Raw genomic sequence first — 17,354 nt, forward strand, 5'->3', positions numbered from 1 at the left:
TAATCCTTACAGGTATATCTGGAGCAGAGGTGGGTTCTTACCAATTCGCATCTATTCGGTAAAACCGGTTCGTCAAATCTACCGAACCGGTTAGAAGAGGTTCCACCACTGGACCCGGAAAGCAGGCCACACCTACAGAAGAGATTCCAAAATGTTTTGAAACCCACCACTAGCAAGGATCTTGTAACTTGACAGCTTTAAAACTTGCACGCTTCAATGCCAGAGTTTCTGAATAGCTGCTTGGATTGATCTAAGTACTAATTCATAATTTCATATCCGGTCACATGGGCGGCAAGCCACTCCCATCCAGTCACATGGGTGGCAAGCCACTCCCACAAAGGAGGCCACACCCACAGAGTAGGTTCCAACAATTTTTGAAACCCACCACTGATCTGGAGGATACAGTCAAGATGACAGATCTTCAATTCTTCAATTCAATTCTACTTTCATGGTTACCCTCTTGATTTTTTTTTAAAGCCGTATCTTGTGGGTACCCCTGGATCCTTATCATAGCTTCAATATCATGATAATATCAAAACCCTGTCAAACAGGAAAACAGTGGGAAATCCAGGCCTCACTCACTTTGACGCGGCCCAGGTTCAGGCTACCTAGAAAAACTTCCAGCTTTCTCACAACCCCGCATTTCTCCAGTCTGACTTAAAGGATCGTTTCCATTCTCCAGGTACTTAGGACCTTCTGTTGCAAATGAAGCTGCTGTCACAGGCTACACAAGAAGCCAAACTGGTTTTACAACCCTGATTGGAGATCGGACGACACAAAACTATACTGCACAGGTTGGGTGATGATGATCACACATTGAGAAGGTGAGCTGCAATGTTCCCATGCCTCCTACTCAGTGAATAATTCAGCTTTCTCACAACCCCACCTTTCTCCAGTCTGCCTTACAGGATTGTTTCCATTCTCCAGGCCAGGGGTAGTCAACCTTTTTATACCTACCGCCCACTTTTGTATCTCTGTTAGTAGTATAAATTTTTAACCGCCCAACGTTTCCACAGTAATGGTGATTTATAAAGTAGGGAAGTCAATTAAATTTTGAAAAGGAAAGTGCTACAGTATCGGACAAAACCCGTACCGCCCACCATGAAAGCTGGAACTCCCACTAGTTTGAGCCAAGGCGGCGCAGTGGTTAGGGTGCAGTACTGCAGACCACTTCAGCTGACCGCAGTTCTGCAATTCGGCTGTTCAAATCTCACCGGCTCAAGGTTGACTCAGCCTTCCATCCTTCCGAGGTGGGTAAAATGAGGACCCAGACTGTTGGGGGCGATATGCTGACTCTGTAAACCGCTTAGAGAGGACTGAAAGCCCTATGAAGCGGTATATAAGTCTAACTGCTATTGCTAGTGGGCGGTAGGGACCAGGTTGACGACCACTGTTCTAGGCCATGGGTATCAAACTCGACCACGTCACGTGACGCATCATGACTTTTTTTTCCTTTGTGGAGCCAGGGTGGGCATGTCCTGTACATGATGTATCTGGCCCAGGGGCCGCTAATTTGACACCCCTGCTCTTGGCACTTAGAACCTTCTCCTGCAAATGGAGCTGCTGTTACAGACCAAACAAGAAGCCGAACTTATTTTGCAACCCTAAACCAACAACACAAATCATCTAGATCAGTGTTTCTCAACCTTGGCAACTTGAAGATGTCCGGACTTCAACTCCCAGAATTCCCCAGCCAGCATTCGCTGGCTGGGGAATTCTGGGAGTTGAAGTCCGGACATCTTCAAGTTGCCAAGGTTGAGAAACACTGATCTAGAGATACATCGCACAGATTGGACGACGACGATCAGACATTGAGGAGGTGGGCTGCAATGTTTCCCGCCCGGACAATCCTCCTCTGACAGACAAAGCCCCTTGACCCTCGGAAGGGGTAAGGTGGCATTCATGCTTTTACTTACCTGCTCATGGTCGCTCGCCCACCATTTCCCATACTCCCTTTTGGAGTGAAACACTCTATTTCCGACTTGTGCTGGGCCAGCCTCCTGTCTTTGTACCTAACAAAGCATGACAATGACAGGAGCAACAAAAACAGAAAGAAATGATTGTGGGCGTTCTCCTGTCCTGTAGCAAGGGTGCAAGAGAGAGGGCGAGAGAGAGGCGCATGTGCAAAACATGGCACACTTCCAAGGACCATACTGGGCAATGGGGCACAGTCTCCAGCCTCAGTAAAGGAGAATATTTGTAGCTCGGGGCCCTTGGGTTTTTGATGTTGGTTGTTTTCTTGTGGACCTTTCATTGCCCAACTAGGTAACAACATCAGTGTGACATAGAAAGGAGTTGGGTTTCCTCTCTGTTTATATAGAAGCTGGCTTGCCTGTCAGTGTTGGTGAGGATTTTCTTAGAGGTTCCTTGATTAGGCTGTTGTTACGCTTCCTTCTAGCACTGATGATGTTGTTGTAGAAAAAACAGGACATGCAAGCCAGCTCTTCAGGGAAGGAATAGTTTATTGCGCAAGTTCGGAGACAAAGGCCTGAACTCCGAATGACATCAGGAAATTCATTGTATAGTTTTTAGCTTTTAGCTAAGCCATCTGTTAGTTTCTTGGATACACCCCTCATGATTTGCCCTTGAGTTACAGCAATATTATGTCTACAGGAAGTAATACTACATGGCCAGCCAAGTGTCATCTGTAGCATACATTTGGAGAAGTAAATTGTGTCCTTCCAGACAGATTTTACAGTCAAGCCAGCGGATACATTAAAATAGAGACCTTTGCTTCAGCAGTTTTTATGTGCAGACTTCTAAAAGCGAACGTTTGCAATTTCTATATATGAACAGTTTGGTTCAGGCTTGAGGCCTACTCTGGTTCAGCCTGCTATCTCAATGTTACCTAGTATGGCTAATGAAACGTCTGCAAGAAAACTACCAAGCACAGAGAGCACCAAGGACCCCTTAGTCTCCAGTCTTCTAAGGGTGGAAACCACATGAAGGTGGGTAAAGGGAACTGGAAGAAAAGTCCAAGGAGAAAAAAAACCCCATGGAGCTGAAAAAGGCACAGCATCTCCAGGTCCTTGTACAAGGGTTTTTTTCTAGTAGGAGTACATTTGATGGCACACCTTGGCGTGCAGCTGGAAGTTTCAACCGTACAATAAGATCATTGAGGACAGGGGCTTGGAAATGCACAGACCTTGCCGTCTAATATTTAAAGGAAAAATGCAAACCATGGTGGCTAGCAATGGTTCCTGGCATTAGTAGATTTCCAAAATGTATTCTTCATAATTACGGTTTTTTGAAATGGGTGAGCAGTTGCGTCAGTGGTGGGATTCAGCCAGTTCTCACCTATTCGGGAGAACCGGTTGTTAACTTTCTAAGCAGTTCGGAGAACCAGTTGTTGGAAGAAATCTCCTTTTGTTTTTTTCCCACTTTACAGGGCTAATCCTGTAAGGAAGGCAGGAAAGAAGCATTCTGGTGTTATTTCTAGCCTAATCTTTATTGCCCTGCTTACAGAAACCGCCTCTCTGGTTAACCCTTATTACATTGTAACAGCTAAGGCGAAGTGCCCATCAACATGAGTGACACTGAGATGGCTATGCCCACCCAGTCACATGACCACCGAGCCACGCCTACCCAGCTGGTCATTAGGGCAGAGAACTGGTTGTTAAATTATTTGAATCCCACCACTGATTTGCGTGGTTACCAAACCTCACCAAACTGCAGTGTTTTTTTCCATGAGATCTTGCAAACCTTTACAGAAGAACACTGAAGCGTGGTAAATAGATTGGACTCCTGAAGAATCCGGAAGCTAAGGTCGTGACTATCATGATTTGCTCATATACTTTGGGATTTATTTTTCCAAACAAAAATATTTTGGGGGGTGGAAGGACTCAGCACCTGAAAATATGGGGGATGCAAATCCTTCTCTTTGCCTAAATAGCAGATAAATGACGAGTATGCCATAATCAGATTGTTTTTTAAATGACTGGTAATTAATGGATAAGGTAAAGGTTCCCCTCGCACATATGTGCTAGTCATTCCCGACTCTAGGGGGCAGTGCTCATCTCCATTTCTAAGACAGAGTCAGTGCTGTCCAAAGACATCTCCGTGGTCATGTGGCCAGCATGACTAAATGCCAAAGGCGCATGGAATGCTGTTACTTCCCACCAAACATGGTTCCTATTTTTCTACTTGCATTTTTACGTGCTTTCGAACTGCTAGGTTGGCAGAAGCTGGGACAGGTAACGGGAGCTCACTCCGTTATGCAGTGCTAGGGATTCGAACCGCTGAACTGCCAACATTCTGATTGACAAGGTCAGCGCCTTAGCCACTGAACCACCGCGTCCCATAATTAATGGCTAACAACTGCCAAACTTAAGTGGGAATGAAGAGTTGCAAGACAAAGAAAACACAGAGTGCTGCTAGTGCTGTGTTTCAATAAATAAAATTGTGCAGATTCAGGCGGACGGCCACCAGTCTTCCAGGGAGACACTCAACACAATCATCTAAACTATCTTGCCTCCATCTGAGGCTCTCGGTTTGTCTTAGGACTCCCAAAATTCCTGACCCACACAACGGAACCCCAGACTGAAAAGGTTTGTGGTAAAGCAGGGTTCTCAAACTCGATTTCATTGAGGACTGCATCAGGATTGTGTTTGACTTTGGGGGGCTGGGCTGGGGTGGGTGTGGCCAGCTTGACGTCACTCGTGTCGGGGGTGCCAGTCAGAGTTGGGTTCCTACCGGTTCGGACCGGTTCGGCCAAGTAGGTAGTAACTTGTCCTGCCACACCTCCGAACCGGTTCTATCGGCTGCGCCGCCATCTTGCATGCGCAGAACAATCTTTATGGCAGAAATTTAATTTTTTCCCCCTTTTCTAACATTGTGCGCATGCACAGACCTTTTAAGGTGCAAATGCGCATGCGCGCCGAACCGGCAGTAATACCGGCAGCAACCCACCCCTGGTGCTAGAAGTGGCCTGAGTGCTCTGTCACCGAAAGTGTGCTCTGTTTTCGGCTGCGACGGCCTCCTGCAACTTCTGCCAGCGAAAATGGAGTTCGGGAGAGCCGAGAACATGGTCCTCCCAAGCTCCATTTTCACAGGAGGAGCACCGCGGGTCAGTCCTCTGCTGTTTCCACGGCCAGATCTAAGCAGCCTGTCGGCCGGATCCAGTCCCCGGGCCTTGAGTTTGACACCCCTGTGTTAAAACATCCAAACGCTAGCTTTGCAGCCAAATTCAGTGATAACAAAAACATCAAATCGAATCAAGTCTTAACAGCAATATTCAGAATGCGTAATCCGAATGCGTGGCAATGATCAAGCTAAATCCCGTTAGGATTTAGGTGGCAACGTGGCGCCTTTTTCAAATTGTCTTTCCGGTTGGGTCTTAAAACATTTGGAAGACCCCAGGTTGCTGACCCACAGCCGTCTAGGGCATTCCCGTTTCCAAAGCGGTGCTCTGTGCAAAGCTGTGATAAAACGGCAAGGTTAGAGGAAAGGCAAACCATGCAAAATATTAGATCTGTATACATACTAAAGGAACTCAAGTTCCTACAACGGAGAGAAAAGCAGACAGGCCTGGCCGGCGGACGAAACTGTTGAAACTGTTGAAAGAAACAAGGGGATCAAAAAATCTGCACAAACCTAGAAAAGAAAGGCATTAAAGATAAGGTAGGATGAAGAAATGGTCATCACATCTCCGGGAGAAAGTCAAAATGTTTTCCATGGTAACGTGAAACGTACTGCATCTGTAGGTTAGCATAAAATCTCGCGAGGGGCATCCAGGCAACCCTCAACTTACAACCACAATGGAGCTCAAAATTTCTGTTGCTAAGCGAGACAGTTGTTGAGTAAGTTTCGCCCCATTTTTACGACCTTTCTGGCCACAGAAAGGCCGAGTGAATCCTTGCCGTTGTTAAGTTAGTAGCACAGCTCTTAAGTGAATCTGGCTTCCCCATTGACTTGGTTTTTCAGGAGGTCTCAAAATGGGATCACTGCAAAGGTCATAGATATTGAAGGGATGTAATAATAGCACAATAGGTAGAATGGCTGGGACATCTTAATAACTTGCTATTTCGCTTCTGTAAGAATTGCTTTTGCTCCTGTAAGAATTAGAATTGGCTCTGCCAGTTGCTTCTACCAGTGACCTAACTCCGGTTCTCTTGTTTTTGTGTACAACTCAGTGCCTGGTGTGGGGTTTACATCGGCAAATACCTGTGTTGCTAAGCACTCAGCCCCCTTGTTCCTTGCTGCACAGTCAATGCAGGGCTACAAGGGAGGTATTGGCCAAGGCCCCCGAACTGGGTATTAAACTGATGTCCCTGAAGATGTAAAAATGATGCCACACCTTCCCCCAGGTGTGGCCTTTCACTGCATGCTCTTTGTCTGTATGTTGTGGAAAGGTCTACCCCAGGGGTCCTCAAACTTTTTAAACAGGGGGGCGATTCACGGTTCCTCAGACTCTTGGGGGGGGGGCAGACCGGCTGGGTAGGCGTGGCTGGGTGGTCATGTGACTGGGTGGGCGTGGCTGATGGTCATGTGACTGGGTGGGCATGGCCAATTTAGCAGCCCATTTCGCCTTTGTGCTTGCTGTACTTGCCCCTCCCCTCCTCACCCACCGGCCTGGATGACATGGCTGTGAAAAACATCCTGAAAGGCTGTTTTTAAAGCATTTTTAAAGACTTTTAAAGCACTACTTTACAAGATGGCAGCTGCTTTTCAAGCCAGCAGCAGCCTCTCCCCTCCTCACCCACCGGCCACCCACTGGCGAGATCACCCCTCAGTCAGCTGGTCCTCCCCAGCACCCTCTGGCCTTACCTTCTGCAGCCGCGGTGTGATCAGAAGTGCAGCTCAACCAGTGAAATAACTAACCAGATCTAAGCACCCCCGCAGGCTGGATCCAGCCCCCGGGCCTTGAGTTTGACACTCCAGCATCCACTCCAGCTGCAGCCCAGAAGTGCACCTGCAGTGGATGCTGGCTGGAAGATAAGGCTGACAGTGAGGAGCGGGGCAAGGCTGAATCCCACCACTCCACGGGCTGGATACTTTGCATTGGCAGGCCATATCCAATCCGCGGGCCATAGTTTGAGAATCTATGGTCTACCTGGTTATTCTTTGTACAAATAAAAGCTGATATTTTTTCCAAGCCTCTTCTTGGGTCTTTCTTTCTTTGGCGTTTTGGTGACTCAAGTATATTTTGGGATCTTACAATATGAATCAGTTGCCAAGGATCTGAATTTCGATGAGATGACCATGGGGATGGTAACAGTCTTAAATGTGAAAAAAAGGTCACTTTTTTCAGCGCCATTGTAACTTCGAACAGTCACTGAATCAGAGGTGGTATTCAGCAGGTTCTGACCAGTTCTGGAGAACCGGTAGCAGAAATTTTAAGTAGTTTGGAGAACCGGTAAATACCACCTCTGACTGGCCCCGCCCAGAGATGGGTTGCTGCTGGTTCAGCCCAGATCGGACAAACTGGTAGTAGCAGCGGCAGGAGGCTCCAGCCACTCGCCCGGATGCTTCTGTAAAAAAGTATCATGTGCCCACAGGGGAGTGCGCCCAAACTGGTAGTAAAAAGATTAGCAACCTACCTCTGGCCCCACCCCCATCTATTCTCTGCCTCCCGAGTCCCAGCTGATCAGGAGGGAATGGGGATTTTGCCGTACCCTTCCCCTGGAGTGGGATGGGAATGGGGATTCTGCAGTATCCCTTCCCTGGAGTGGAGAGTGAATGGAGATTTTTGCAGTATCCTTCCCCTGGAGTGAGGAGAGAATGGGGATTTTGCAGTATCCTTCCCCTGGAGTGGGGAGGGAATGGGGAGTTTGCAGTTTCCTTCTCCTGGAGTGGGGAGGCAATGGAGATTTTTACAGTATCCTTCCCCTGGAGTGGGGAGCAATGGAGATTTTACAGTATCCTTCCCCTGGAGTGCGGAGGGAATGGGGATTTTGCAGTATCCTTCCCCTGGAGTGGGGAGGGAATGGGGAGTTTGCAGTTTCCTTCTCCTGGAGTGGGGAGGCAATGGAGATTTTTACAGTATCCTTCCCCTGGAGTGGGGAGGGAATGGGGATTTTGCAGTATCCTTCCCCTGGAGTGGGGAGGGAATGGAGACTTTGCTGTATCCTTCCCACTGGAGTGAGGAGGGAATGGGGATTTTGAAGTATCCTTCCCCTGAAATGGGGTGAGAATGGGGATTTTACATTATCCTTCCCCTGCCACCCCCACCAAACCATGCTCACCAAGCCACACCCACAGAACCAGTAATTAATTTTTTTGAATCTCACCACTGAACTGAATGAACTGTTGTAAGTTGAGGACTCCCTGTATCCGAAATGAAAGCAACCTTCAACTATATGAAAATCCCAGGCTATTAGGACCTCAGCTCCGATGTTGCAAAACATCTCATATTAACCTTATTTTCCTATGCCTAAAACAACGAATAATGGAAACATGGAGCGATTCCTCCTTCTCATCTTTCCTCTCAGACTCAATTTAAACCTGAGCTCGCTCTTTCATTGTTTAGTCATTTATCTACCTCTGTGGGAGTAACCTTTGAAAAATAAAACTATTGAAGTTACGTGTAATTGCTGCATTGCTTTGCAAACGTGATTTCCTTTAATAAAAGATCTGCACACAAAGGTCTATCAAGATACTGGGAGGGGGGGAATAGATGGCATAGTTTCATTGGTATTCAGAAACGCTTTAGAAACTGCATATAAAGAGAATTTGTACAAGATGTCTTACAGATGGCATTTTCCACCAGCAAAGTTGGCAAAGATGTTTAAAGATAAATCAGTGAAATGTTGGAAATGCCTCCAGACACCGGGGTTGTATTATCAAATGTGGTGGACATGCGTAAAAGCCAAAAAATATCGGATAAAAATATGTACATGGTTGGAGGAGATGATATAACAGCATATTGATCCGAAACCTGAATTATTTTTGTTGGGGATTTTACCAGAAACTTACAGTAAAGAAAAGGTATACTTGATAATTCACGTAATAAGCGCAGCTAGGATTCTATTTGCACAAAATTGGAAAAATGAAGAGAGCCCTATGGATGCGACTGTGATTAGGAAAATATTAGAATGTGCAGAAATGAAGAGGTTAACACTCGAAATTAAAGAGAAGGAACAATCTGATTGTTATACAATGTGGCAATTATTTTATCAATGGTTAGAGAATAAATATGAAAAGTGGAAAAAAGCAGAGGAGTGAAATAGAGAAAATGTTTTAACAAATTGGAATAAGTTAAGAAGAGGATTGTTATATTATTAGGTATGATATATATTAGTATTAAGTTAAGAATAGCTAAAATAATAAATATGGCTGTAAATTGTTATTGTATAAAATAATTGCACAAAATATTTGTGCAGACGACACACTGTTTAATGGAAGATGATGTTTGAATAAAAGAAGGAAAAAGAAATGCTTTAGAAATACTTTCTAAGCTCTATTCACAATAACTCAGAGGAAATACTCCTATACTTCCTGCCCCAGTTTAAATGGGATTTCTCTGGACACATAATTATAGGATAGAACAGAATAGAATAACAGAGTTGGAAGGGACTTGGAGGTCTTCTAGTCCAACGCCCTGATCAAGTAGGAAACCCTATATGAGTTAAGACAAATGGTTGTTCAATCCTTAAAAACTTCCAGTGTTGGGGCATTCACAACTTCTGGAGGCAACTTGTTCCACTGGTCAATTGTTCTCACTGTCAGAAAATTTCTCCTTAGTTCTAGGTTGTTTCTCTTCTTGATTAGTTTCCACCCATTGCTTCTTGTCCTGCCTTCAGGTGCTTTGGAGAATAGCTTGACCTCCCCCTCTTCTTTGTGGTTGTTTATGACAGCTACAAGGAACCAGTTCAGGTGGAAGATCTAAGTGTATAGGCCTTCACTTGACAAGTAGTGAAAAATATTAATAAACAATCTTTGTGGTAGCTTGCTGAATCATATTAAATATTTTTAACATAATTTAGAGTTTAGAATAACAGAGTTGGAAGGGACCTTGGAGGTCTTCTAGTCCAACCCCCTGCTTAGACAGGAACCCCTACACCACTTCAGACAAATGGTTCTTCAACATCTACTTAAAAACTTCCAGTGTTGGAGCATTCACAACTCCTGGAGGCAAGTTGTTCCACTGATTAAATCAAATCTCACCGGCTCAGGGTTGACTCAGCCTTCCATCCTTCCGAGGTGGGTAAAATGAGGACCCGAATTGTTGGGGGCAATATGCTGACTCTCTGTAAACCGCTTAGAGGGGGCTGAAAGCCCTATGAAGCGGTATATAAGTCTACTGCTATTGCTATTGCTATTAATTGTACTCGCTATCAGGAAATTTCTCTTCAGTTCTAAGTTGCTTCTCTCCTTGATTAGTTTCCACCCATTGATTCTTGTTCTGCCCTCAGGTGCCTTGGAGAATAGCTTGACTCCCTCTTCTTTGTGGCAACCCCTGAGATATTGGAACACTGCTATCATGTTTTCCCTAGTCCTTCTTTTCATTAAACTAGACATACCCAGTTCCTGCAACCGTTCTCCTCCTGTTTTCCTCACAACAACAATCCTGTGAGGTGAGTTGGGCTGAGAGAGAGAAACTGGCCCACAGTCACTTCATCCCTAAAGCAGGACTAGAACCCACCATCTCCTGGTGATTGGCCCAAAGTCACCCGGCTGGTTTTCATGCTTAAGGTGAGACTAGAACTCATAGTCTCCTGGTGATTGGCCCAAAGGCACCTGGCCAGTTTTCATGCCTAAGGTGGGACTAGAACTCATAGTCTCTTGGTGATTGGCCCAAAGGCACCTGGCCAGTTTTCATGCCTAAGGTGGGACTAGAACTCATATTCTCTTGGTGATTGGCCCAAAGTCACCCACCCTCCCTTTCATGGCTAAGGTGGGACTAGAACTCACAATCTCCCACTTTCTATCCTGGTGCTTTAACTCCTAGGCCAAAACAGTTCTCCTTTAAGGTCGACAGCAAGTTGGGGGCTGACTCCCAAAGTGCCTGCATGCCCAAACATTTTTAAGGAGGCAGAAAATTTACAATATATGCATAATTTCTACTCCTAGGAAGAGCAGCCCCTGGCACAACACTGAAGCTGGGTTGATTCAGGGCCTGCAATGCACTTCTTCAACCAACAGAGGTTTAGGTTTAGGTTTAGGTTTATTAGCATTTGTAGGCCGCCCTTTTCCCTGAGGGGACTCAGGGCGGCTCACAGAAAACCAAGGAGAGGGGAATACAATATTAAGACAACAACATATAATAAAAATAGTAAGCAACATTCATTCATCATTCGGGCGGGGTAGCAATTCTTATCCCCAGGCCTGACGGGCGAGCCAGTTCTTCAAGGCTATGCGGAGGGAGGGGAGTAGAGGGAAGGAAAATTTAGAAATGAGCTCATCCTAAAATCCTTATTTTTATAGGAACCCTTGTCCTTAAAGGTGTTTTTTTTATGCATGGAAGATATGTATGTATGTATGTATATATGTATGTATGTATGTATGCATGCATGTATTTATTTATTGATTTAATCAGTCAAGCATGTAGGAGATAACAGGTACAGAATATGATGGACATGATCACAGGAAATGGGTACGAATAAATGGGGACAATAGGACAGGGACGGTAGGCACATTGGTGCACTTATGCATGCCCCCTTTACAGACCTCTTAGCAATGGGGTGAGGTCAACGGTAGACAGTTTGAGGTTAAAGTTATGGGGGGCTTGAGGATGTAACAACAGAGCCAGGTAGAGCATTCCAGGCATTGACCCCTCTGTTGCTGAAGTCGTATTTTCTGCAATCGAGTTTGAAGTGGTTTACTTTGAGTTTGTATCTATTGTTTGCCCGTGTATTATTGCAGTTGAAGCTGAATTAGTCATTGACAGGTAGGACGTTGTAGCAGACAATTTTGTGTACTACGCTGAGGTCAGACCTTAATCGGCGTAGTTCTCTGTTCCCCAAGCCCAAAATTTCAAGCCTGGTGGCATAAGGGATTCTATTGTGAGCAGAGGAGTGGAGGACTCTTCTTGTGAAATACCTCTGGACTCGTAGGAGTTCAGATTTTTGCAGATTGTAGGAGTGCCTCTCATTTTATACATGTAAGCCATTCCATCCATGGCAAATTGTCCTTATTGTGCAGAGAAAAAGCAGAGGTCAGCAGTGAGGATGGTCATTTTTCTTCCCACCTTTTACTGAACAGGTAAAGGTTGAGGATACAGGTCATCCTCAACTTACAATCACAATTGAGCCCAAAGTTTTATGCTTGCAAATTTTTTGGGGTGTCGAACCGGTAATAATACCTGCAGGAACCCACCCCTGGAGAGGAGCACCCTGGAACTAAGGAGAAATTTCCTGACAGTGAGAACAATCAATCAGTGGAACAACTCGCCTCCAGAAGTTGTGAATGCCCCAACACTGGAAGTTTTTAAGAAGAGATTGCACAACCATTTGTCTGAAATGTGATAGTGTTTCCTGCTTGAGCAGGGGGTTGGACTAGAAGACCTCCGAGGTCCCTCCCAACTGTCTTGTTCTGTTATTATATTCTGTTATATGCTTTAATTAACCAATCGATTGATACAGATATACTCGTTCTCTGGGAGTTAAAATTTACAAAATCTGCCGGAGCATTTGAAGCCCCAGCATAGGCATCAGTTCTTCTCTCAGCAAAAATCCAGAATAAAAAGAAAAATGTTTGTGGAACATACGTCCCCCACAAACAAAAGAAAAGAAAAGAAAGAAGAATATTTGCTTTGGGAAATGATCTGTACAAAGGGATAGTTTAAAACAAAACTGGAAAGCTTATGCTTGGAAAAAATCAGTCTGCATGAAAGAAATGGGTATCCAGGAACATTAATTTGTGAAAAAAGGTATCAGAGAATTTACATTCTCTAACATAGTATGGAATCCTTCCTTCTTTCATGCTTCCTTCCTTCCTTCCTTCCTTCCTTCCTTCCTTCCTTCCCTCCCTCCCTCCCTCCCTCCCTCCTTCCTTCCTTGCTTGCTTGCTTTTATTACTTTAACAAATAAGTCAAAGTGGCAAACAAACCCTAATACTCTTTTCTCCTCCTATTTTCTCAACAACAGCAACACAGCAACAACCCTGTGGGGTGAGCTGGGCTGAGAGAGAGGACTGGCTCCAAGTCACCCAGCTGCCTGGTGGCAGATTCGGATAGTGAGGAGGTTGGGGAGGAAGATGGGCCAGTCCTGGAGTCTGGGGAAGGCTCTGATGAGGGCTCTGCGTTGGGCGCAGAGAGGGGGTGAGGGCCATCTGACAGTTATCAGCTGCCTTCAGAGTCGGAGATTAGTGGGCAGAAGAAGAGCCAGACCCTATTCCAGATGTGCGTATCCGCAGATCTGTCAGGAGAAGGCAACTATTAAGGAACAGGGATCAACTTGGAAGTAAAGTGGCATAAGTGGATGCTGAATGGCCCCTCCCATAGGGAATAAATAGGAGCAAAAGGGGAGTGGTGTTTGCAGGAGACAATTCGTTTATTATTTATTTATTATTTATTTATTTATTTATGGAATTTATAGGCCGCTCAATCCCGAAGGACTCCGGCTCATTCTCTTTATAATGCCTTAGAAAGGCCACACTTGGAATCCTGCATTCAGTTTTGGTTGCCACGATGTAAAAAAGATGTGGAGACTCTAGAAAGAGTGCAGAGAAGAGCAACAAAGAGGATTAGGGGACTGGAGGCTAAAACATATGAAGAACGGTTGCAGGAACTGGGAATGTCTAGTTTAATAGAAAGAAGGACCAGGGGAGACATGATAGGAGCCTTCCAATATCTCAGGGGTTGCCACGAAGAAGAGGGAGTCAAGCTATTCTCCAAGGGCACCTGAGTGTAGAACAAGAAGCAATGGTTGGAAACTAATCAAGGAGAGAAGCAACTTAGAACTGAGGAGAAATTTCCTGACAGAACAATTAACCAGTGGAACAACTTGCCTCCAGAAGTTGTGAATGCCCCAACACTGGAAGTCTTTAAGAAGATGTTGGATAGCCATTTGACTGAAATGGTATAGAGTTCCCTGCCTAGGCAGGGGGTTGGACTAGAAGACCTCCAAGGTCCCTTCCAACTCTGTTATTGTATTCTTGTATAAGTGTCCTTTTACAGCATTGCGACTGGAAGCTATCAGCCTGGCATCTATCCAAGGACTGATAAGGTCTGTTTTTCTAATTAAACCTTGAAAAGTTTATTGCTGGGACTTTTCTGGAGGTGAATGCCAGGAATTCACATTAACCAAATAAAAAAGGGGTTGGGTTTTTTTTGGGGACAAGGCATTTGTTTCATGATTCTGTTAAGCCTGAGTCAGAAGAGAAAGTTTATCAAAGAGAGATCCAGTCTAGAACTAAGAAGAAACTTCCTGACAGTGAGCACAGTTAATCAGTGGGATGGCTTGCCTCCAGAAGTTGTAGACAGCCATTTGTCTGGAATGGTATAGGGTTCGGGCAGAGGGGGTTAGACTAGAAGACCTCCAAGGTCCCTTCCAACCTTATTGTTCTATGTTCTGTTCTACTGAGACCGTGCTGAAGAGATAAGAGAATATTTCCTCAAGATTCTTGGTTTTGGTGTTCAATGTTTGTAACTCCAGTAATACTTGATCGACCAAATATATATATATTTGCTGCATCTGCATCTGCTGGAAGAGTTGAGATCAGACAGAAAGCACTTCTCCAGGGCAAAAGTTGTATATATATTGCCCTGGAGAAGTGCTTTCTGTCTGATCTCAACTCTTCCAGCAGATGCAACGGTTGTGTGGATCTTCCTATTGCCTAGAGAACCCAACAGCGTTTTCAACAAGGGTGAGTGGACGCATCCAGTTTTTACAAGCCCTTGAGCTTTTCTTTTTTTGCAAGAACAGCACAGTAACGCAAGCAGGCAACACATCATTTACAAATAGGAAATGTTGCTATGGGCTTTCGTTGCTCACTTTTCTCATAATCTCGTAGAGAGATGGTTTGGTAGAGACTGCATTTGTTCTGATCTGGTATATCTAGCCATGCTGGCTGGCCTGGACCATGTAAGGAATAGCAGTTAGACTTATATGCCACTTCGTAGTGCTCTACAGTCCTCTCTAAGCAGTTTACAGAGTCAGCCCATTGCCCCCCCCCAACAATCTGGGTCCTCATTTTATCCGCCTCGGAAGGATGGAAGGCCGAGTCAACCTGGAGCCGGTGAGAATCAAACTGCTGGCAGTCAGCAGAATTAGCCTGCAATACTGCACTCTGACCACTGTGCCACCATGGGTGGAATAAGGGGTGGAGAATTAATTTTCCCAAGAGGCGACATGAGAAATGAGAACTCCTGTGGAGGGCATTCAGCTGAATTGAATTCTGCTCAATGTCAACTCGTAAAGTTGCCATGGTGGGGAAAGGGGGGGGGAGCAGCGCATTCCATGCATACCTTCAGCTAGTTGGATCTCAGATTACCCTGTGTGCACCTCGTTGGTGAATGTGATTTATGACACAGACTGAGGGAAGGGAAGGAACGGGGTAAAGTTCAGCCATAATTCGAATGAGGTTTAGATCTGACTGCAAAGCAGTATTGCTGACATGGTGCTCCTAATAAATGACTGGATTTCTTTTGAAACTTGGCTCGAGGCTCATGAATTTATTAGGGCATCTTTCGGAAACCTGACAGACAGTCAGATCTACATTACATAACATTACAACCTAGAGCTGGTGAGGATCAAACCCCTGGCAGTCGGCAGAATTAGCCTGCAATACCGCATTCTAACCACTCTGCCACCACGCTTGTGTTAGAAGATGTCTGCAAGAAACAGTAACCCCCACACAGTAAATATATACCTCTGTGCAGGCGTTTGAAAGCCGTTCGGCTTCCGTGGTGACGTTGACAGCTGGCAAAGTTTTGTGTAGAGCATTGACCTCATCGCTTTGACAATCTCCTACTCCAGCTTGGCAGCGCCATCAATTAACATCACATCAGCACAATGTTAATGATGGGGAGGGAGGTCTTTGTGACCTGCTGGTAGGACGTAAGTAGCAAGTTTCTTTAAGAACTGGCATGATTCATTCCCTTACAACACTTTGTACTCACTATATATAACCACATCATTCCAATTCATGTTTTTTCTTTCTTTCCCCCTGGGTTGTTTTGTTTTGGCTTCCAGTCACTTCAGCATCGGCTCGAATAGATTCATGAACCAGCTGCCAAACATAACTTAGGAGATATAATTTATCTTTTGGGAAAAGTCATTTTCAACCAGTTAATTATAGGATCAGTGGGCCAGTGTCCCTAGATTTTACAAGAACAATCTATGGGATTTGAGTTCCATGCAAGACTTTGTGCTGTTCGTTTATTTATTTAGAATTAGAATAACAGAGTTGGAAGGCACCTTGAAGGTCTTCTAGCCCAACCCCCTGCTTAGGCAGTGAACCCTACACCACTTCAGACAAATGGCTATCCAACATCTTCTTAAAAACATTAATGTGAATTCCTGGCATTCACCTCCAGAAAAGTCCCAGCAATAAAGTTTTCAAGGTTTAATTGGAAAAACAGACCTTATCAGTCCTTGGATAGTTGCCAGGCCGATACAGTCGCAATGCTGTAAAAGGACACTTATACAAGAATTCAATAACAGAGTTGGAAGGGACCTTGGAGGTCTTCTAGTCCAACCCTCTGCCTAGGCAGGAAACCCTATACGGTTCCAGACAAATGGCTATCCAACATCTTCTTAAAGACTTCCAGTGTTGGAGCATTTACAACTTCTGGAGGCAAGTTGTTCCCCTGGTTAATTCTTCTAACTGTCAGGAGATTTCTCCTTAGTGCTAAGTTGCTTCTCTCCTTAATTAGTTTCCACCCATTGCTTCTTGTCCTACCTTCAGGGGCTTTGGAGAATAGCTTGACTCCCACTTCTTTGTGGCAGCCCCCGAGATATTGGAGCACTGATAAACAATAACAATAAACAACAATTTATTCAATTGGGATGGCTGCCCATCTCAAATAAGGGACTATGGGTGGCAAATAATCATAGAATCATTTAAAACCAATATAACAATGAAACACAAATAGTAAACAAGAACTATTATAGAAACGTAGAAAACTGGGGATAGAAAAAGATCTGCCCTTTGAGTTTGTCTGTTTTCCTTTTAGTTAGTTAAATAATTTATTATTTGTGCTAATATTTCTATACTTTATTTATTGTATTTTTAAAATTTTTGTCAGATAGTGGACATGGGTTTATCGCAAGCATGTTTACAATACAATACAATAGCAGAGTTGGAAGGGACCTTGGAGGTCTTCTAGTCCAACCCTCTGCCTAGGCAGGAAACCCTATACCGTTCCATACAAATGGCTATCCAACATCTTCTTAAAGACTTCCAGTGTTGGAGCTTTCACAACTTCTGGAGGCAACTTCTGTTCCACTGATTAATTGTTCTCACTGTCAGGA

The 17,354-nt window shown here is 44.8% G+C and overlaps 1 protein-coding gene across 5 annotated transcripts in view; it reads right to left on the reverse strand.

Annotated features, from left to right (window-relative positions):
• The window catches only part of GRM5 (glutamate metabotropic receptor 5), a 279,818-nt gene that overhangs the window by 19,363 nt on the left and 243,101 nt on the right, over positions 1-17,354 (reverse strand). For 2 of the 5 annotated variants that reach the window (XM_032219956.1, XM_032219955.1), the window contains exon 8: positions 1,917-2,012. The exons of 2 other annotated variants lie outside the window; for them this stretch is intronic. In XM_032219956.1, the coding sequence (XP_032075847.1) occupies positions 1,917-2,012 (96 nt within the window). The remainder of the gene's footprint in view (positions 1-1,916; positions 2,013-17,354) is intronic. One more of the 5 variants, XM_032219958.1, reaches the window with a different exon arrangement.

This window comes from Thamnophis elegans, chromosome 6 (genome assembly GCF_009769535.1).
Source record: "Thamnophis elegans isolate rThaEle1 chromosome 6, rThaEle1.pri, whole genome shotgun sequence".
Lineage (NCBI taxonomy): Eukaryota > Metazoa > Chordata > Lepidosauria > Squamata > Colubridae > Thamnophis > Thamnophis elegans.